General features: G+C 40.5%; 1 protein-coding gene across 4 annotated transcripts in view; it reads left to right on the top strand.

Annotated features, from left to right (window-relative positions):
• TBL1X (transducin beta like 1 X-linked) overlaps positions 1-22,507 on the top strand; it is a 196,054-nt gene that overhangs the window by 150,435 nt on the left and 23,112 nt on the right. For all 4 annotated transcript variants that reach the window (XM_071430567.1, XM_071430568.1, XM_071430569.1 and 1 more), the window contains 3 exons: positions 8,553-8,698; positions 11,492-11,741; positions 18,269-18,401. In XM_071430567.1, coding sequence (XP_071286668.1) covers positions 8,553-8,698; positions 11,492-11,741; positions 18,269-18,401 — 529 coding nt within the window. The remainder of the gene's footprint in view (positions 1-8,552; positions 8,699-11,491; positions 11,742-18,268; positions 18,402-22,507) is intronic.

Below are 22,507 nucleotides of genomic sequence, written 5' to 3'. Positions count from 1 at the left end.
AAAAATATTTTTACAGGTAAAGAGCTTTCTGGGTTTCTCCTACTTTGTTCTGGTAAGTTTTCAAAATAATTTAATAGTCTGTATGAGACCCATTTTTGTGGGTTTATATGCACAGACTTGTGACTTTTGTGACCAGATATCTCTTTATATACAAATGCATAAACAATATTTTCTGATGTTTTGTAGTGCAGTTGAAAAGGTCTGTTTGAAAATTTATTTCTATTTACCCTGTCTCATAATTGCTGCAGAATTTTTAACTTCATGTGAAGGAAAGAAATACACTGTATTTTGGGGTTTTGCCATTTGCAAAAGCCTGCTTACCTCATATTTCCTTCTAGGTCTCTTCACAGTTTTCTAAAGTTGGCTATTTCAATTTTTCTTTGGCCTGAAAGTTGCCATACAGGGTTGGATCTCGGACACTGAGCAAACACAGTGATTTTTAAGTTACACAAACATAGCCAATTACACCTTTACAAATTTATTCCATGGCACAAATTTTGGTTCTGATCACTTCATGTCCTGTTTTTTAAAGCTTGCAAAAACACAGTATTTTTAGGGTATTAAGAAAATAGCATGTGGGGTAGAAGACAGATGTCTAAAGGTCAAGATGACTTTGCTGGTAAAACCAGTGCAGTCCTACACATTTCTCACTTTACTGCTTTTCAGTTTGAGTCTCCAGGCCCAGGGGAGCTTTGCAAGTTTTTCTTAATAACCTCTGTGCTGAGAATGGCTCTGTTCTGCCATGGCACTGACAGACCACCCCTCCTCACACACATCCTCTGTTAGGGCTCTGTTTGTAGTCACCATCCACAAAACCCTTCCTGGTGTCAGGTTCCTGAATGTCCCCTGAGTGTCACCTGAGGTGTCCCTCTTGCCACCACTTAGGGTGTATGTTAGAACAGAGAAAAGAGCATAGCTTAAGGAAAGTATATACAGCTGTGGAAGTCTGTTCTAGAAACATGATCCCTAATTTTATGTGTCTCTTTCTTTGGATGTTTGGTTGCACAGATAGGGCTAAAGAGCATCCCATTAATTCAGAAGTTAATTATTTTCGTCCTTGTGGCCTTTGTAAGCTGTTTCAAACTCTGCCCATAGTTGCAGTAAATTGCTAGATCTGTACTGATACTTACTTGCAGCTTTCATTCTCATTTACACAGAGTGAAACAGGATTACTTCAGACCTTGTTTTCAAGAGCTTTTTATAAGTTCCTCTTTCCATTGCTTGTGCTCTGTTTTCTGTCTGTATCGTATTTCTCTCTTTGTTAATTTGCAGCCCTCAGAAAGGCTTAAACAGTGAGTGCCAAGTACCACTCATCAAAAGATCATTTCCAAGTTGTATTAATCTTTTCCAGCATACTTTCCCGCATGAAAAAGAAAAAAAAGTACCTGCCAAAAACATTCTTTGGCACGTAATAAAATAATTTTGGGTAGCAGACATTTACTCTGAATTCTTGGCAGAAGGTGAACAGGTCCAATATCCAAGAAAAAAGGGTGTAACGTTTAATATTAGTGAATAATCACAGCTGTAAAATTTTGGGTAACTAGACATACTGTAATTTTACCTACAGCTAGGAATCCTTTCTTCATATTTCCCAGTGACTGTGAAAGAGCTTGTAATACTGAAGACATTTCCCAGGGTTCTGGAAATAATTTTAATCATTTAGCAATCCTAATCTTGAAACAAATGTGCAAGCCCTATTGTTCAGCTGGTTCTTCTAAAAATATATTTCAATTGCAGTTCTCTATTTTAAATTGCTAATGTGTGTCCTTATTAAGCCCTTTATGTAATTGCAAAGGTAAGTCTTCAAAATAAGCAGACACTGCCAAAAACAGAGAGATACTCTGGGATGTATTACTGAGAAACAAAAACCTCAACTAAGAGAAGAATCTCAGTCTGCTGTGAATAGCAAACAAGATCTGGCATAGGATTCTTGTCCACTGTTATTTTTTGTAATTGTTAGTAGAATCTTACTGGTGGCTTAAGGCACCAGACACTTACTGTGACCAAACATATTTCAAAGAAACCAGTTGCCCTTTTTGTAAAGCCTTCACATATATGTACACTGGGAGTTTATGACTGTGTTTTTATGGATACATAATTCAGTTTAGACAAAAATCTAAGGATAAGCAAGGATAGGGATCCATGTTGCATTCTCAGTTCTCAGTGCATCATATAAATGGCAACTGCAGTCAAGTACAGTGAAGAGCATCACTGTATTCTCTCAGGCAGTGGAAAGAAATTACATCACTTGCCTCAGGAACTAGATTAGCATGTGCTAGGCCCTGAATTAAGAAAATACAGTTGCTCTAACTTAAGTTGTTTGCTCTTGGTTTTACATACAGAATTTGCATTCAAATCTGCCCTTAGTGATATATGTGCCTTGCTTCTCTACACTGATAAATCTAGATGTACAAAAGTCTTAATTTAACACTGACTGTGTTGTTTGTACATCATTAGTTTTTGGAGGAAATTATTTTGTTGGTGGTTGTATTTCACCGGGGGTTTTTTTGGACTTTTTTTTAGCTGCTGTGCTGAGACTCTAATTTACTTCAGAACACCACATTGCAGCACTCTGCCCTTCTTGCCTTCCTGCTCCCATGGCACTCCCAGGAGCCAGACGTCAAACTTGGGATGAATGTTTTTCCACTGCTTGCATCTGGTTTCTTTGGCAAGCAGTTGTGCAGGCAGCTTTGGGGTTCCTTGGGTTTGCTAACACGGTGGAGCAGCTGATGGGATTGCGAGTGGACGTCTGCTCCTCCTGTGCGTGATTTTCTTTTGACTCATGATGCAGTGGAATATTTCTACTTGATGTGTCTGAATCTCCTGGGAATTTTGCCCATATACCCATTTATGGTCATAAACATGACTTTCCTTTGCCCCTCACAAACTTTTTTTTTTTTGCCCTACAGCCGGTATAGCTATACCGGCCTTCCATTCTTGCATGAATTGTCCTTTGGTCAAAGTCTCAGCAGCAGTGCCAGGTGCAAGACTTACCTTAAAGAAAACAGGCTCTTCTGCAGCCAGAAAACTTGAGATTGCTGGTGGATCCCATTATAGCAGCTTCATGTTGATTCTGCTGAACCAGTAGTTTTAATAATGTCTAAAGCCTTGCTCATTTTTGTCTCCTCTACCTGCCAAATGCTTTGAAGGGGAACACTGTGTTACTTCAGAGGTGAGGACTGGAGGAGCTTGTATTGGAAATTTCAAAAAATAAAGACAATACAGTGGCAGAGAAATCAGTTAAGCTAGAAGTGCTGGTTATTTCCATGTGGAGATGGTTAAATTGTTGGAGAAAAAAAAAGGAATTGTCAGATAGTTTATTCCTTTCCTTTTATTTTTCTTCTCTCTTAAAGTAATAACATCACTAATTTAGTGATTTCTAGAACTAGAACTTAAGATCTCTGTATATGCAAACCTCAGCTTGGACTGCTTGAGTTAAAGAAATAGCAAAATTTGTTGAAGGAAATTACACAGATCTCCATATGAAATGTCACTATTTTCCAGAAAAGGGGGCCACACTGGGCATTAATTGTACCAAGATTTGTAGGAATGGCTTGTTACTTCTGTTCAATGTTGGGATAGAGGCTGTTCATCATCAAGATGCCCAAAGTGTGTGTTAAAGGCAATTTGATGTTCATAATTATTTATTCTCTGTTCTATTGCACAGTAGCAAATGTTTCAGTGAAGGATCTTACAGTGTGAATAATTGAACCAAGTAAGTCGTAAATAACTGGAAAACACCTGGCTTTTAAAAATTATTTGTACAGCAAACTATTTAGGTTAACCAGAAAAAACTAAGTCCACTTAGCTCACAAACAGAAAACTTTGTTCAACAGATCACGTCTCTATTGCTCATCAGGGCATCCCCAAAGTAACTCCCCAGTGACCAGTAAGGACTGAAACAGTTCAAAGGTCTTTGCTTCCACAGACCCCTCTTTGTCATTCCCCTCACCTGCACAAATACAGCAACATGTACTGTAGCTGCTACAATTCAAGGTTGCAGTTTTATAAAGACATGCTTTTTGTGGTGCTAAAGGGATTGGGAAATTAAAGGAACGCTTGGTAGATGTCAGTTTTACCTGGAGCTGTGAGTGCCAAATGAGCCAGCATGGGGAATACTCAGCATCACCCCAGGTGTGAGTCTAAAAGGAGGCATAATGCTTTGCTCCCAGAAGAGATGAGACACATCACTGGAGAAGAAAAGTCATTCCCTGGGCTGTGTGGCTCCCCAGTTGCCTTTCCTACACCTACAGTTGACAGGCATTTCTGATGTGAGCCAGGCATATTGCAAACAATTAAAACTATGTAGCCTTCAGATCAAACAAGCATGCAACAAGCATCATTATGTTCATGAAATAAAAACTTATCATTTTTTGATCAATGACAAATCTAGCTTCAAAGGGAAGCCATTTTTAACTGAAAAAGGAACAGCCAAAGGAAAAACCCTCCATCATCTCCGTTTTTGCAGTTATAGCAAAACCTATCAGTGAGATTTTGCAAAACACAGTCCTACATATGCATTTTTTGGCACTGCCTAGGGCAAGAATTCCCAAACGGCTGTGTATGTACCACTGAGAGTATATACAGACACCTCAGTGTGGGAAAAGATATAGCACAGAACCAGGACCTGTTACCACTGTCAGTACAAAAAAATTGTGGGAATCTCTCAGTTGGGAATTTCAGTCAGTTTCCAAGTCTGTTTCTGACTTGTGTAATAATTTTTGAGATTGGGGGGTCATTTAATTAATTGTTTTCTACATTCATTATTTCTTCTCCGCTTTTATGCTCTGTGAAATACTTCAAGTCCAACTATAAGTCACCTCCATTCATACCAAGATCATCCTAAGATGAATTTTTTCTGCACAAGAATTTTTTCTGCACTGTTCGTATGGGTTTATTTTTCATTTATGATAATGTATTTACAGATTATGATGCATAGCTTGATGGTTTCTGTTTTCCCATCTTTTTGGGGGCAGAAAAAAACTGGAAGCCATTCTCTCAAGTCTGCTGAAAGATACCATTTAGGGCACTGGTCATGTCACAGCAATAGCAACTGGTTCACTGCTATGAAACCTGTGTGGCAATGCTTTCTCCTCTTCAGCCCTTAGTGTTCATGCTTTAACCTCAGAAGCTCATAGTCTCACTGCATGTGTCTTCAAAGGGTATATTGCACTAAGATTTTGTTCACTAGTGCTATTTGAACAGAAATTAGTGTCTTGTGGAGTGATTATTGCAGTCACTAGTGGCAGAATTTAGGAGAAGAAATGCTTACAGACACAGATTTGCAATTTTCATTCATTTCACTGCTGCCACGGCATGTTCAGTTTGTCTGCTGTAATTTCATGTCTCCCCCACCACATCCTTCCTTCAGATCCCCACTTGCAGAGCACCTTCTGTCTCTGCTCACGCTCCCAACTGCCTTGGCAGACTGGGACTGGGGGTGGTGCTTGTGTCTTGGCTTTGTGTCCCCAGTGTATTTCGCAATCTTAGAAGGAGGGCCAGGTTAACAAGCTAACATTTTTTTAAAATTGCCTTTGTTTGATAGAAATCACCTTTTCATAAGACTAAACTATGGAGCTGCAGCTTTGCCATGTAATTTAGTGTAGTTCGGTGCAGAGCCCTGAAGAGAACTGATGACATCTGGTAACTATAAAAGTAAAGCTCAGGTGATTCTTCAGTGTTATCAGAAACCTGATGTAGGTACAGCTTCATTGAGGATTTTGCTGACTGTGTGAGGCGGTTATAAAACCGTTTATTTTCAAATGAGCCTTATATAACTGCTGTGGTAATGCAAGAAATCAGGAGGGAATTAGCTATCTGTTGGAGGACTGGTTGGCATATTTCTGTTGGGTTTTTTTTAACTACAATTGTATTGGGTGCATTTTTTCAAGAGGTGTGAGGAGTGCTGTGTCCAGCAGCACCTACTTAAACAGTTTTGTGCCATTGATTTTTGTTAATTGGATCTTGTCTGATAAAATCTTAGGAAAGTTTCTCACAGCTGCTGGAAGTGTGTGAGTGAGATTGCTCCTCAGTGACAGTGTACCAGGAGTTTTGTGTTTCTTCATCTAACAGGTGCTTTGGTAATAGTGTCTCAGCCTCCAGAGAAACAATAAAATAACATGTTTCATTGCAAAAACACAATTGAGTTTTGTACTGAAAAGTTTCTTCTCTCACATGCTGTGAGGTGAGTTGTGTTGCTCTCTGGGGATCAGGACTGAACAAAGAGGTTTAGCTGTGTCTCCTGGCAAAGATGGGGCTTGAGATATGCTTTAGCAGCCAGCTAAAAAGTCTGTGAGATACAAAATGCGATAATGAGATGTAAAATGTCAAACTTGAGATTTATGTCTGCCATAGATCCACAGTCATGGTTTTCCACTTTTTTACTTTTTTCCTCCATGTTTGTTGGTTGCCATTTTTATGCCATCCACCTGTTGTTTCAATCAGAGACCATGTTACAATTTTCTGAGCTGTTGAAAACTAGCTGTTGGGTATTTTAGCAGTCACCTTTAGTGCTCTTGGACAGCAGCTCAATTTTCTCATTCTTATATAGATTTACCAATTTATCTGTCATGTATTTTTAAGTTGATTCTGTTTTAAGAAAGTTGTGTTGATTAACTCAAATACACATAAATATAAATTAAGAGGGATCTGATTCTCTAATTCTGGTTAGTTTTGTGCCATGTGTTTATAGATACACATAGAGGTTTCAGTGTTCAGTGATTAGGCCCTAGACCTCTTAGGTGAAGGCTATGTATGCTCAGTGCTTGATTTCTTCCTCATTGTGGTTCCCAGTAATGTGCTTAGATGTCCTACAAAACTAATAACCAGGGAAAAACACTGCCCTGCAGATCTTACAGTCTATTTCACAGCTGGAGGTCCAGTAGCTCATAAACTAGACCAGGACATAAAGAGCAATACAGAATAAGAAATTGGCCAGGGATTACATAACTGATACTGCAGTTTTTCAGTGGGGTTTTTTTATCTGTCCTTTCTTAATGCCTTGTGATCCTATGGAATTCTGTTCATAGGTGGACCTGCCATTTCCTAAAACGTGTCCAAAGCATCCCCCAAACTGGGAGAGCGCCAGGAAGGGAAATTAGGGTGGGAGGGGAGAGAGTGGAAGCTATTAGCAGGAAAAAGAGAAAAGCAGCAGCAAAATAAAACGTGTGGGGGGGGAGAATCAGAGAAATACATACCTTGGTTTCAAATGTGGGAGGCATTCTTTTTCTCAGCTTGTTTTTGCTAGCTGTCTGCGTTAATAATTGAGCTAGCTGGGAAAAGCATCTTGAAAAGAGAGAAAGAAAGCACTACTGTCGAGCGAGCCCAAAATCACATCCCCAGCCTGCACACAATTGGACATTGCAGTGATATAGGGGAAATCCCTTAACAGACAGAACTATAAATGAAACTGGTGTTGACAAGGGGAAGAGGCACAGCTATATTTAACGGAAGTATTTTCATTTGAAAGCTGCTTTCTTTTTCTTTTTTGGGGGGGTTTGTTGTTTGTTGTTTTTTCTTGTCTAGTTGGTGGAGACGATGAGAGCTCTTCCTGTTTGAGACAGTGCATGGGTGGTTTCCCCAAGGCTTTTAATGTTAGATTAATGCTCTGGAGACAGTGTGATGATAAATGGGTTCCTACAGTTATATCTACATCCTGTTCCCCCTCCCCCCTCCCACAGCTGCCCCTCTGTGCAGTCTCTCTGCAGCGCTCGCCTCCATACCCAGCAACAGTTCTGAGCAGCTTCAGACAGAATTTAAGGCAGCACTCTTTAAAATTTGTCTGCCAAAATTCTTTAATTTTCAGTGCTGTCGCCTTCATTGCCACTTACTTACGCAGACAATGACAAGAATGAAACAGGGAAGAGAAAGACTTCTGGCTGAAGTACAGGCCACCTCAGCTTGTCATCTGCTGTGTGGCAGATCCCAGTTAATTACTTTTGCTATTGCTGTTCACATACAGAAAATAGGTTTACAGGGGTGGCCTTTCTGTAGTTTCACATTTTAATGGCAGTGCTCTGCCCATCATATTGTACTGAGCAATAAATGAGCAGAGGATTTGAAATCTTTTCCCTGGTATAAGGGACTGGCTGCTCTGTGTCAGCTGCATCTGTGCCTTGATTTTATACAACTTGCATGCTGGTAGGGATTTAAGTGTGCAGCTTCAGCAAACACCCAGCACTGAAATGGAAGGGAAGATGGGATGCACTTTTTTTTCAACAAGGGAAATGGAGATTTGAGGCACTTTTTTTAGCTGGACCTGCCCTTGTGGCGATTGCTGATGTTTAGGTGTTTTGGGGTGTTTTGTTTCGGTTAGTGCAGTTATTTTTCTCTCCATTTCTATATGGCTTCCCCTGTGTGTGGGGGAGGGAGGGGGGGATGGGCAGTCAGGGTGGCTGAGGTTGACCTCCCCAGCTCCGAGCAGCCAGCCCACACCCTTCTGCTTACACGGCAGCGTCTCTTAGATCTCAAGACAGAATTATTTTTAGACCGTGAAGGTGTATCTGACTGGTGCATTTAGATTTCATATCATGGCTTCCTTTTCCTGCTCTCAGGTTTCTCCCACTCGGCCTTTACCTTCGGTATCGAGAGCCACATCAGCCAGTCCAACATCAACGGAACACTAGTGCCACCTGCTGCACTCATCTCCATCCTCCAGAAGGGGCTCCAGTATGTGGAGGCCGAGATCAGCATCAATGAAGTAAGTGCCACTGCTGCCAGCTGCCACTGCTGCCACCACCGCTGCCACTGCTGCCACCGCCGCGCACTGGGACGTGCCAAGCAGCACGCCCCAGCACGAGCCACTGCCCAGCTTCTCCTCATCTGGTTGAATTTTATTCCTCATACTTTGCCCCATCCCAGCAAAGAGCCAGAAAGCTCTGAGATGGAGACGTGTTTCTGGTTTTTCAGCTGTGGCAGGGGGGTGTTCTCTGCGCTGCTTACCTGGTGTTTTGTGGTGTTTCTGCTATCCCAGCCAACAAATCCAGGGTGTACAGGTTCTTGCAGCAAACAAGAAAAAGTGCCTGCGCTTACAGCCTTGCATTTTCAAGGTCATAGCAGAATTTGGCAGGAGAAACCTTCAGCATAGGTTAAAACTTCACTCCCTGACACCTCCTAGCAGGCAGCACTGTTCACAAGCCTGATCAAAAATCCACAGAGGTCACTGGAGAGTGATTTCAGTGACTTTGGCCTAGATCATATGAGATGAGGCATCATGTACATGGTGAAACAGTTGCATGTAAATTCTCAATGTGGCTGGGTGCAGATTTTCTGTAGATATTGTATGAACAGCCACAGATTGTCTCTGTTCTTGAGCTGCCAGTGGAAACAAAGAAGGGATGTGGGAAAAGCCAGTGGTTTTGCCCTGCCCTGCTTAAAGACGTGGTGCTTTGAGAAGGAATGAAGCATGACAGATAAGCAAGGGCTGCATTACAAGATTTTTATGATAGATATTTCTGATTGACAAACATCTGTAATAAATATTAATACAGAGAAGCTACTGCTTTTTCCTCTATACCTGAATGTAGCATGTGAACAGCATGGGTGAGAACAAAGGAGTATAAAATAGAGAAAAGGCTGTGTTGTTTGCAATGTATAGCTTGGAAACTCTTTTGGTTTTACTCAAACATTCTATGTGTTTTTTCTTCTTGTGACTCAATACAATGTATAAGATTTGTATATGTGTTGTTTTGTAATTGTGGCAATAACATTTGACGTTCATTCTGAGCTGCACTTTGATGCAGTTGTAGTAACAAACCAGTGTTAGGAAGCTGTCTCAATTTGCTACTTAACATTTTGCCCCATGCCTGAAATTGGAGCTACACAGTTAAAAAGTTCCAGCCCTGAAGCATTTGAATCAGATTGTAGGGTCCTGCATTACCCAGCTTCAAGACTTTCCCTAAAATGAGAGAATAATCTGAAAATATGCCTGTTGTCACCATTAAGATTTATGTTGCTCTCTCATGGTTTGAGTCAGGTTGAACAGGGCCCTGAGCAGCCTGGTCTAGTGGAAGGTGTCCTTGCCCACAACAGGGATGTTGGAACTGCATGGCCTTTAAGGCCCTTTCCAACTCAACCCAAGCCATTCTCTGATCCTGTTCAAATACATACTGTTAAGTATATTGCAGCAAAGCAAAGGCCATTCATGCTACATCTGAATCCCAGGAAGGGCTGCCATAGATGCTTCCCTATGTGTTACTCTTCCGTGTGTATTACTTAAGAGTGACAAGTAATCAGTGAGTCTGTAAACTAGTGTGTATAAAATTATTGTTTGTGATCTATTTAAGGGCAGTCATGTAAATAGTCCAGTGAGCACATTTACAGATGAAAATGTAAGATGTCAGGATCTGTTGGCAAATATTTTGTTTCTTGTGTAGCAAGAATTTGAGTCAAGATTCAAATAAATTTTGGCAGACACATAAATGTTGAGGAGAAAGAGATTCTGGTTTCTTCTCTAATGACTGTCTCCTCCTTTTTCTTCCCCATGAGGAAACAAATATGTATTATCTTAATATTGTAATTATAAGGGGTAATGCAACAACTAGGTCAGCAGAAACATACCAGTCAGGCAAGCAGCTATTTTTCTATATTAATTGTTCTCACCTATGGAAGATTATATTGTTTATCAGCTACATTATCTATCTGTATCTATTATTACTTGCTCTTTCTCAAGAGCAAATCTTTCACCACCAGATCATTATTATTTCAAAGAATTGTAGGGGGTTTGCAGAAGATTGGCAAAATTGCCCTTTACAAAAACTACTACAATCCTTCCCCTATATTTAAGATAATAGGAGAGTGAAAGTGAAGAAAAACTAAGTCGGTATAGTCTGTATTAAGTCTTCAACAGCCCCTAAAAGTTTACTCAATTGGTTGTTGAAGCTGAAGTCTAATTTACAGAAATCAAAATGAAAGTCATAACTATTATTAATAATATAGTGGAATAAAAGAAAAATAATGGTAAGGCTGTCTTGTATGATCAGCTACAACTGGTGGTGCTGGGTTGAAAAACACTGCGTAAGAAACCACTGAAATTATGTATACATCATGTTTTGCCTGAGGTTCATTATACATCATCTGCTTCCATTCCATTCCTATGCTCCTGCAAGTGTGGGAAAACAAGCAGTTTAACCAAAGTCTTTTTGCCTTTATCATGGCTTTAGCCATAACTCTGTTTTTTCAAACAGAAGACAAAGTGAAACTTTTTGTCATTGGTCAGACATATTTTTTAACACAGCTTAACTCCTTTTGCATCTATAAAGCATTTATATGGTAGAACTTCCTATAAAATTCCAACAAATCACTTTTTGACTGATCAGATTTCTGAATGGACCATGAGTGCCACCATCACGGATCTGAGAGAGAGGCAGTCCCTAGTCCTGTGGCCCTGTTGGTTAAGTCAAAGTGTAGTATTTTCACACGGACTTATTTTGTGATTCTTTGCCGCCTGAAGATCCTAACCCTGGGATTTCCCTTGTGCTCATTTTCTCTGCAGGATGGTACAGTATTTGATGGCAGGCCAATAGAGTCCCTGTCTCTGATAGACGCGGTGATGCCTGATGTCGTCCAGACCCGGCAGCAAGCGTTCCGAGAGAAGCTCGCGCAGCAGCAGGCCAGCGCCGCGGCAGCCGCGGCAGCCACGGCGGCCACAGCGGGAGCCACGACGACTGCTGTTTCCCAGCAGAACACACCAAAGAACGGAGAAGCCACTGTGAATGGAGAGGAGAATGGGGCACATGCAATAAGTAAGCCAACATGCAGCTCCCTGCAACCGCTGAGCAGTTTGTGTTTCCATAATATTCTTGTACACGGTTGCGGGGTGGGGTGCAAGGTGTGCTTTCTGCATGGTGGTAGAATTAAGGGCAATCATTCCAGGGCATGTTGATTAAAAATGATGTTTCACATCACAGGGCTGTGTTTTATCTGTCTCTAACAACCTGAAAACTTCAGATATGTTCAGAATTGCGAGTTGAAGACAAAATCAAGAGGTGGAGCTGTATGCTCTCTCCTTGGAGCAGGCTATCCAGACTTTACTATCAGCTTTCTAAATGCTTTTAGATATTGGATAAAAAGGGGGCTGTAGCCAAAGCTTGTAATTTTGGCCAGGCTAGGAGAGAGATGGGTTGAGAGGCTGGGACCTTGTCTTGGTTTGAAAGACAGGTGTCTGCCAAGGGAGTCAGGAACCTCCCTTGGAATGGAGAATATGACCCCCTTGCCTCCAAATTATTATGACTTGGAAATTAAGGGGCTTTCAGGCAAAGATATGGGAAAAGGAGTAACAGTTCTTTCTTGGTATGTATATGTATAACAAGGCAAAACAAACAACCACTCTGGCAGCAGCAGCAGACAGACCCACAGACCTGGTGACAGATTTCTCTCGGCTGTCAGGCCCTTTCCCTGTGGGTGCAGTTCCGGGAACGGCCAGCAGGGGCGCTGCTGGCTCCCGGCCGGGCAGGGCAGGGCGGGTGCGATGGCTCCCCCGCAGCTGCAGGGGGCGCTGTGGCCGAGCTCAGCCGCCTTGCTGCACGGTGATGGCAGCTCAGCCGGGAGAAGGGATGGGAAAAGGGGCCTGCTTTACAAACCCACAGGAGCAGTAGGTCCCTGTGCCTCTTTGGAGAGCAAAATGAGCTGTAGCAGGAACCTTGGAAGCAGCAAGGGTAGGAGAAGACAGCAGGAGACAGCCTCAAGTGGTGGTGAATTCTCCCCACAGTGATCACAGCCTGTTTCCCTCCAGTGCAGAGAAATGAGAGAGAGCAAGGAGCTGCACTCAGCCCCTTCCCCCAGCCCAAATCTCCTGCTATTTCTGCTGGTCCAAGGGAAACCACTCAGCTAATAGAGTAGCCAGCCACACCCTTCCCCTGCATTGTGGCAACTTCTTTTGTCTCTCTTGAGTACCTGTTGTTATTGTCCCTTAGGACATATGGGAGAAAATTCCCCGAGAGAAAGAAAACAAAAGGAGTAATCCTAACCTCCAACAGACCTACAAGGCTTATCTGTGTAATTGTTGTGTGACCAGTGCATAGCCTTGTGCAGTAGCTGTCCTGTGATTATCCATAGCCTTGGCATGGTCCTTGGCCCAGTCTGGCATGTTCCAGCTTCCATTTTTGTAGGGTGTGGCCAAGCACAGGAGCATCCCTAGCTGTACTGTCATGGTCATTATCCCAGTTTGGACTATACCAGCTATTCATTCCCAAACAGCATTGCCAAGCACATGTGCCAAGGACCATTCCCAGCAAACAGCTTGGATGCAGCCAACCTGTCTTGAAAACACAGAGCAAAATTGTTCCTCGGCCTTTTATTTAACAGCATGTGCTTATTCATAAATTCACTGCAAGTATCAATTTCAAGGTCCCACCTTCCTGAGATTTCCTTAGTCTTTGGGAACAGTCAGTTCTCAAGAGTGCTGAATTCACCTTTGTTCATGGGTGACTAAAGGACACTGCACTTATATATTAATCATCCAAAGTCAGACATTTCCAACATGGAGTGGGACCTACCTGCTTGTGTAACTAGATCCTGATGCCTGTGCTAACACTGTGGGGCAGATGGGATTACTGGTTCTGGTTTCTGTGTTTCCATTGTGTACTGGCTGGCTTCTGAAACCAGCCCTTACTCCCCAGTTGTCTTACAAGAAAACTCTAGACGAACATGCATGGCAGGTTTTGTAGGAAGTCCTAACAGCTCTTTGGCTTAGACAAGGTCAGGACTGTAGTCATGTAACAGATTTTTTTAGTTCTGCAATGTAGATACCTTTATCAGTCTCCACCTTCCCTTTGATCTGAATAAATTCCTCTGTGGGTCAGTGAGAAAAACACTTTCAAAACAGGTTTTCCTTCAGAGAATTCCAGTTAAACAGGTTAGTTTCCCCTAGTAAAACTGCAGTTATTTAAATGACATTTTTATTTGAGAAAGCAAATGTAAAAAAGATCTGAATATTTTTTAAATATTAATCTGTTCTTAGACTATGGATTGCGTATGTTTTACTTTCAACTAATTTTCTGGTTTGAAACTTCAATCATTTCATATGTGAAGGGGTACAAACTGAAATTAAAGTACTGTTAAATGTATCAATTGCTGACATTCTGTTTGTTGACACATCTTCAGCTGACATGTGAAAATTTTAGGGGAATGTCTCACTGTCTCAGGGCCAGAAAAAAACAAATTCTTAAGGTAGAAAACTGATCCATTGGTTCCTCACTAAAAGAGAACCACTCAGATGTATTTCCTTCTGATCCAAAGAAATATACCTACTATTGTATTAAGAAAAGGAAAGCCTTAAAGATCAGTTTATGTTTACAGCCACACTGTAAGCCTTGATGTCTCAGATCTGACAGTTTCTAATATAAAAAATAATAATTCCCACAGCTATATTTAATAGAGAGATTTTCACAAACAGTTGCAGACCTTTTCTTGGAATGTTGAGAAGGACTTTTCCTAGGAGAAAGAAATAATAATGAGTAGAAAAGTCTGCTGATATGAAAGCTGTGAGAAACTTCCCCAACCTTAATTTCTACTGCTGTTGCTGTATTCCACAGACCTGGCATATATTGGCACAGGTTTAGATAATGTACTAGTCCTTAGTCATAACCTGGAAGTCACCCAAATACCAGGTTTTCAAAAAAGGTGGAATGGGTGGAGCGGGAGGAAGAGATGTCTTTGAGAAATTACCTAGTTTGCATTTATTCTGGCATGGAGTTCTCCCTGACACTCTTAAATCTTTCCAAAAAGGTTTCAAAATATTTAATAGGATAAGTTTTTGTATACAGCATTACTACTACAATATGATAGACTTAAGAAAGAGAGGAGACAGAAAACAATAACAATAGTTTGAGGTGCAGATTCAAATACTGAATACAATAAAAAAGTTGCTGCCTTTTCTTGTTGCTTCCCAAGTAATGTTCTCAGTTTTAAGTCACTTCAAATGTTACAGGAAAAAATAAAAGTCAGCATGTAGAAATGGAGCCAAACTTTGGATTGTTTTCCAACACAAATACTTTTAGTGTAATTTGTTTCATTATATTTGTGAGGATTGGCTTAGGTTTATAAAAAATAAAGCTCTGGAAAGAGGACTAAGCCCTGTTCCTTTATTAAAACCACAGCCATAAAGAACAACTTTAGTGAAAGGCGTCTTAAATATTTAAGTAAAAAAAAAAAAAAAAAAAAAAGAAAAAATGTATTTCCTGAGAAAAGACAGGGTTAGCACTCACAAGATCTTAAAAATATCTATCTTTTTCCTTGGAGAAAATAGTTAGTATTACTTACCAGTGTGTTAGAATTTTTCTTTTTAGACTTAAAAAAAACCCTCCATCTTAATACTTTGGGATAATATGACTTCCAATTTCCAGTTGTTTGGCATTTTTTATACATTTGAGGAAAAGAATTATTATGTAGACTATAACCAAAGATCCCTTGGCCTTTAGAAAATGTTTTGTATTAACATTTGGACAGAGTCCTTCCCTATGTGACCTGCAGACTTAGTTTTTCACCTGAGGCTCTGCTGCAGTTAGTAGAAATGCCTTCTCTTTTAGAGAACCCCCCAGGGCAATTTTGTGCAAATAAGATCCTAACTGAAAGCTTTCTGCTTGGAAGGTACTTTAGAACAAAAGCCTGGTTTTGATGGTTACTGCATCTCACTTATGTATTCATTCTCATTCCCCATGCACACATTGTAGCTGCATCCATAGGAAAGCCAAATTTCCAGGTGAGACCAGGGGTCCCAAGAGCTGGTGCTGGGTAAGGAACTTGTCACTCTTGAGAGAGTGCCCATTTGTGCTCAGGGGTTTCTGCAGTTTTTTGTTGTTACCATAATCATATCAGTCATATCCTGCAAGTGTCTATGTGAATCTGATAAGAGCTTGAGGCAGTATCACAGAGGCATGAACTGTCCTGTTTGTTCAATGGGGCATTTTAAGTTCAGTGCTGAACAGTAACACTGAATATGAATGTTCCTGACTACTGATGCAAGTAGGAAGAAAACATATAAAATGTGAACAGTGGCAAATTATTTTTTGAAAGGCTTCTCATCCTTCCCTCTGTTTTCTCATAAACCACCAAAACAGTTCTATAAAAGTCATTACTGGAAGATACAATACAAAATAATTCTGCAGGTATTTTATTGCTCCCAGAGGCCAGTTGGTCTTGCATGTACTAATCCAGGTATCAGCTAATCAAGGTTTCTTTTTCACAGCATGACTATTCGTGGGGGTTTTTTCACAGCAGTTAATAGCATTCAAAGTGTGTGTCTAGGTTTTTCCATCTGGCCACATACAAACAAAAAATATTCCTGGGTATCAGATGGCTTTGTTCTGATAGCTCCTCTTGACTCTGAGACCTTGGAGTAACGCTGCTCCCCAGCTGTCATTTGGTTTTAATCGAAAGTGAAAAGCAGCCCTGCCCTTAGAGCCAGGCAGGTGACAGTAGGATCCTGTGTTGTAAGCATAGCATCTCATTTAAATTTTTCAAATCAAAGTGCTTGAAACTTCTTCTTGATTTACCCCCAGCTTCCAGCTCACACTGTGAAGAGGACACAGATGAATGCATAGCCATTGTCATGCTGCTGTTTTTCTCATGAAAATATGTTTTAAGTGTGGTGAATCTGTGCTGTGCTGAGCAATAGAGAATTGTGAGTTCTAGGCTTGTATCTTCTGGTGGGTTTTAATAGTGCTTCTCACTTCAGTGCCTGACTGCTTGGAATCAAAAAGATCCCAGCTGCTGGTGTCAGGCTAAATCTTGAGTATTGGTGTATCACAACAGTTCTCAGTTTAGTAGTCATACACATAGAGAATTGCCAAGGACAATGCTTAACATAGGGACTTAGCATAGGTATGGATTTTACAAATAGGCATTTCCAGTGTTTATGCAGCAAATCTATAGGTAATGAGTGTAGCCAAAATACAGATATTTTTCATTAGAAATAAGCTGTCAAACTACTGCTAGTTGTTTCCTGATTTTAATACTTGATTCTGTGTAACTCATGTAGATTCCATTCCATCTGTGGCGTAGATGTGGCACAGACATAGTTTTAGGGTGCTAACCAAATACACAATGAGAAGTGCTATTTGTGTGACTCAGCATAAGTTAGGCTGAGCCAAACCAGGTATGTGAAAGCCCAGGTAAGGATGGAAATCTGGAGATCTTCCTCCTGCTGGCACTTGTGCAGTGTCACAGTCTGTTTCACCAGCTGATGGGCAATAGCTTAGCAGAGCTGAAGTATCAGGACAGATGGCTGATTTTAAATGCCATAAACATGCAGCAGTAATGGAGCATAATTATTCTACTTGCAAACCTATGGATCTTCATATGTGATTGAAGAATGACTAACTGAAAGACTTAACCCAGAAGGAGAACTTGCATTTTGATCAGTCAGAGCTGATCAGCTGGCCAAAGCATTGGTTGGGTAACAGGAGGCTGCCAGCTACCTGCTCTTGGATGTGCTTTCTGCAAAATGGGCCACACTTGTGTGTAGAGTAGCATCTGGTGTCTGCTGTTTCAGTGTGTCACCTGTCCTTGGATGGTGTCTTGTTTGCAGAGAATAAATAATCTTGTAATGCTACCAGGAAGTGTAGCTAGAGCTTAATGAGGAAGAGTTATACAGAAGCAGAGGAAGTCTGAAGTAAAAATATGTTTCATGATGCAAGTTGGAATGAATTGTTGTTACTAAGAGAAATCCATCATTTTAAATTCACTTTTTCTTGCTTAAGACAATAAAGGAACTTTGTAAAAGCGATGAGGCTAAAGAACTGCAGAGTTACAGCACACAAGTTAAGTATATCTATGACTCATTTGGTACCTTTGTATGTATTATGATATCCTTGAGGAGGTGATCATTCACCATTGCCCTGATGTGCTCCAGGAATTAAGCCCCTCCTCAGTATATTTTTTGTCTGTGAGTAGCACAGATATTACTTATAGGAGATTATGTAAGAAAGTATAAATGCTTTCTGTTATTTTTTAAAATTATTTTAATAAATCTGTAAGTCATTTTTAATGAGGTCAACTCAAAATAAAAACTACACTAAACTGAGTATTTGGGGGATGAAAAGCTATGTAGACTTATACAAAATGTTTTGGAAAGCTCTGCATTTTGAAGAAATGTCATAAATTTGAATGGCTAGAGAGAAGCAAATAGAGTAATATTGTCAGTGACACAGCACAGAGTATTAATTTTGGTGTATATGCTGCTGTAAGCTTCAGGCCTTGGTAAGCTAGCATGATTTTAAAACAGACCTAACTACATCTTGTAAACGATTTATTCTGATATATCTCCTTCCAGATAATCATTCAAAGCCAATGGAAATTGACGGGGATGTTGAAATTCCTCCTAACAAAGCAACAGTCCTTCGGGGCCATGAATCAGAAGTGTTCATCTGTGCCTGGAACCCTGTCAGTGACCTGCTAGCATCTGGGTAAGACAGACAGTGACTCAAACCAGCTCCTGCAATTAGAGAAGATTTAGAGATGCAAGAACTTGCAGATGTATTTGGGATGTGAATGAGTATTCTCTGGGGTGTTTTATCAGCCTGCAGCAGTGCTGTTTTCAGCTGTACCATACCTGTATAACTGCTAAATAGTTATAAGGTGATGACAAATATGAAGAATTTGTACATTTAAGATGTAAATTCTGTCACCCTAAATACACACAAATTTTTAGAAATTTTTTTTTTATCATTCTGGATAATTTCTCAGAATATTTGGAGTTCGTGTAATCTAGTGCTCTTAGTTATTGGTTCACACTGGGGTCTCAGAAAGTCGTTGGCATCCACCGGGTTTTTTCAGAATTATGGAGATGGGGGTGCTTCAGACTGGACCTAGGTTTGTTCAGTGAGCTGAACAGTAAGCAGTGGTTTAAGGGAATGTTGTGCTTTAGTGTCATTGGAAGGGAGTCCAGTTTATCCTCTGCAGGACTGCTCTGCAATGACCACCAGAGCACCCTAAGTGGGATGATCTGGAGACTGACTTACAAAAGCACTTCTGATCCAAACAAAATCACAATTGTAAACATACCCAGGAGCTGTGTGCAGGCACTGGGGGAACCTGTGTTCATGTTTGAAGTTAAACCTTAACATGAAGACTAGATTTAAGAAATCTAACTGGGAACATGGAGTAAAGCTGATCATAGTTTTAGGAGATAAATCAGAGTTACTTAGCAGCATTAGGATACTTTCCTCACAAGGAAGAGGAGAGTCCTTATTTTACTTCTAGCTTTGTTGCAAGATTATCAGAACAGTCTTTTTTCATGTACTTCACTTAGTACATGAAAACAAGGAATTACATATAAATAGAAAAGAAAAATAAAATAAATTCCGTGTTGGCTGAATAGCAAAGATCAAGAGAGTGAAGATAGAAATGTCAAAAAAATTTCAGACAAGAAACTGGGATTTTGGGAACCAGAATCCTGCTGAGTATGCTTTTTTTTTGGAATATCTAGGTCTGATAGTACTTTTATCATCTGTAGTACTAATATCTTCATTTATCAATTTTAAGCAAGTCAGTGCTTGCCACAGTGGACTGCTTCTCTAGGATCCATGGTGCACAGTCCTAGTGTGCATAATTTAAATGGTGGAGCATTTCATAAACCAGAGTATGTGCTGCAGTGTGTGTTTAACTTTGCCTCAGGGTGCTAAGCATTGGTGGATGGATCCCTGGATTGTGATATCTTACAGGTAAACCTGGAGGATGATGATCAGAACTATTAGTCAGATACCTGAGCCAGAGGAATACTCTCTCACTATCCATTCCATTAAGCTTTACCCTTCTGTGTAATAGGTCTTTGATAATGAGCTTTCCTAGTGACCATGGAGGCACATAAATACACATGTGGTTACAAAGTACAGTCATGTGCTTTAGTCAGACTAATAGCAGTGCAATGACAATGCAAATAATTTAGATCCATTTGCATCTTGGTCAGATTTTAGCCTGCTTGTAAGAAACGAGGTAGGGATGCAGCTGGAATCGGGGTAACGCAGCAGCCAGTGCCTGGTGAAGCTTAGTGACTGAAATGGCAGAGAATGCACAGAAGAAAGTGAAACTGAAGGAAGAGAGCTGAGTGAGTGATTATGCCACTGCACAAAGAAGCCTTTGTCTGGTATAATAACAGTACAAGCTTTTATCTACAGGTAAACTCCATGTTACAGCACCAGTTAAACAAGGGAGAGAAATTCCCTGAGATCCACAGTATTCTGCAGCTCTGTTTGCCCTTTACAAAGTAATGATTAAAAAAAGAACACTGCAGTTAGTCTGATGTGTGAGTGTCAGATTGTTAGATTCTGTAACAGCCATATTGTGCTGCCCAGTCAATACTTGTTTCCCATCTGCTTGATTGTACCCATCTTAAAAAAATACACTTCAAAACCTAGCTATTAAATACAGGAAATAATAACATATTTGTTTTGTTTATAAAGTGACTAATTCAATCTCAGTTAATGACAAAGTATTTTCCTGAAGCCTTGTTACACAGGCAATAGATTTTTCTAACTAGCAGCAGCAGTTTAGACAGCAACCTGATGTAATCCTCAACTAAAAGAATAATGCAGGTTCAGAACCTAATCTGAAGCAAGCTGTTTAGAAGAAATGTAGAATGAATTACCCAAAACTAGAGCACTGATTTCCAGACTTAGTGACTATCCCACTGAGAGAAAGGGATTTTGATATTTAATGTCATATCTACTCAGTTGCTGTTTTCCTAGAGTGTGAAGACTAGCACAGTAATATATACTCTCCAGGGTTTGCAAACAGCTATTTCAAAATAAAACAGAGACAGGAATTTCTCTGATCAAATAGCTAGAAAAATATATTCTGCAGCTGCTCTTCCCCCTCCACCACACACATAACCCTTAAAGCTGAGGATGGGGGAGACTAGAAATACCAGTAAAGGCTATCAAAGGCATGACTGTCACCAGATGCCTATGAAAAGAATGCTTAGATGTTATGAACAGAAGCATTATAATAATAGAGTGAAGTGTGTGCACACAGCCATGGGAGATGATTAACTGCACTTTATGAAGGAAGTCAACATTCCAAAGCAAAAAATTGCATAGAGTGTTTTGGACAGGTGAAAAAATACCAAAAAGTAGGTGCTTGGTTAAATTTCAAGATTTGGCCATTCCCAGCCATAAACCCAAAGACTGATACCTTCCACTAGTTATCTTTCAATATCTAAGTTTTAATTTCACGACACATTTAAATTGTTCAGGTGGTTATGTTCCCTGTGTAGTGTAGAAATCCATTAGAGCTGCATCCACATTAGTAAGCTAACTAATGGGAATATTCCTGGGCACTGAGGCCAGCTGGCACAGAATGGCTGCTGTCTGTGCTAGCAAACTGCCCTGGCTGCCAAATAAACTGCACACTGGGAATCATCTCTGGACATTGTAACCACCAAGCCATGCCCAGGAGTTATTCAGGGAGAACATCAGAGACCTAAGCAAGAGTGCTAATTAAAACAAGCCAAAATCTGGCCAGGGAATACTGTCAGTTTGCTTGCACAGGTCACCATGGTCCAGTGAGACAGAGTGTTCTGAACATGCTTGAATTTCCCAGAGAGGAAGTGGATGGACTGTGAATGTCAAGGCTGCTACAGCCTTGAACTCCAAAACCTTTTTCAGTTCAACTTAGGATGTTTTTGTCCTTGTGTTCCACTGCTGCTTCCAAGAGTGTGCTCTGTTCTGTGACATCCAGCCATGCCCTTCAAGTAATTCACACAGCCATGAAGCAGAGGGACCTGGCCTCAGTCCCAAAACAAACAGTAGGTTTCTTTGCTTACCAGCTAATCTATGGCAGCCTCTCTCAGACAGAGAGGCTGTGAGTTGTCTCTTCCAAACCACTCTGTGCACCTTTTGCTCTCCCTAGTCAGCAGAGTAATTATCCATAAAAGCTGCTGTCCGAGATCTTTCAGTTCTGCTGTGTCTCTCAGAAGCAAGAGAAGATGTTTCCAGGTTATCTGCTGTCATCATTTCTGGGTTTTATATACATAGTACTTCAGGTTACTGCACTCCTCATATCAGTGGCTTAGGATCCACTGTAAATTACCTTTCAGAATAATCTTTTTGACTTACCAGGTTGAGGGTGTTAATTTCAGACACCACCCCTCAAATGTCAGTGCCAGATATTAATTCTGCTAACTCTGAGTGCTTATTTGTTAGCAGAGGACTATTTGGACTGGTTTCCTCAGTGCATCAAATGCATGAATGCAAAGTGGTCAGCTATTAGGGGAGGTTGATTTGAATAACCTGTAGCAGGGAATAATGTTGTAGAATCAGTGGGGCAGAGACCTTAATCAGGACACCTGTGAGGCACTTCCCTCTACTAACTGTCTAGAAGGAGTGAGCACTTAATAAGAGATCTGCTTTATTAAGGAAATATTAGATGTCAAAATAAAAATGAAGAATTCCCTTCCCATAATTCTTTCAATAATATCTCTTAAAATAAAATAACAAAAACTCTAACCTGTTGGAGCCAGAAGTAGTAAATACACATTAGCAATATTGCATCTCATAATAACAGTGATTTAAAG

The sequence above is a fragment of the Agelaius tricolor genome, unplaced genomic scaffold (assembly GCF_023055355.1).
Source record: "Agelaius tricolor isolate 1412-34295 unplaced genomic scaffold, bAgeTri1.0.p SCAF_7, whole genome shotgun sequence".
In the NCBI taxonomy this organism is placed as follows: Eukaryota; Metazoa; Chordata; class Aves; order Passeriformes; family Icteridae; genus Agelaius; species Agelaius tricolor.
Note: the sequence above shows the minus strand (reverse complement) of the source record. Positions and strands in the feature narration are given on the sequence as shown.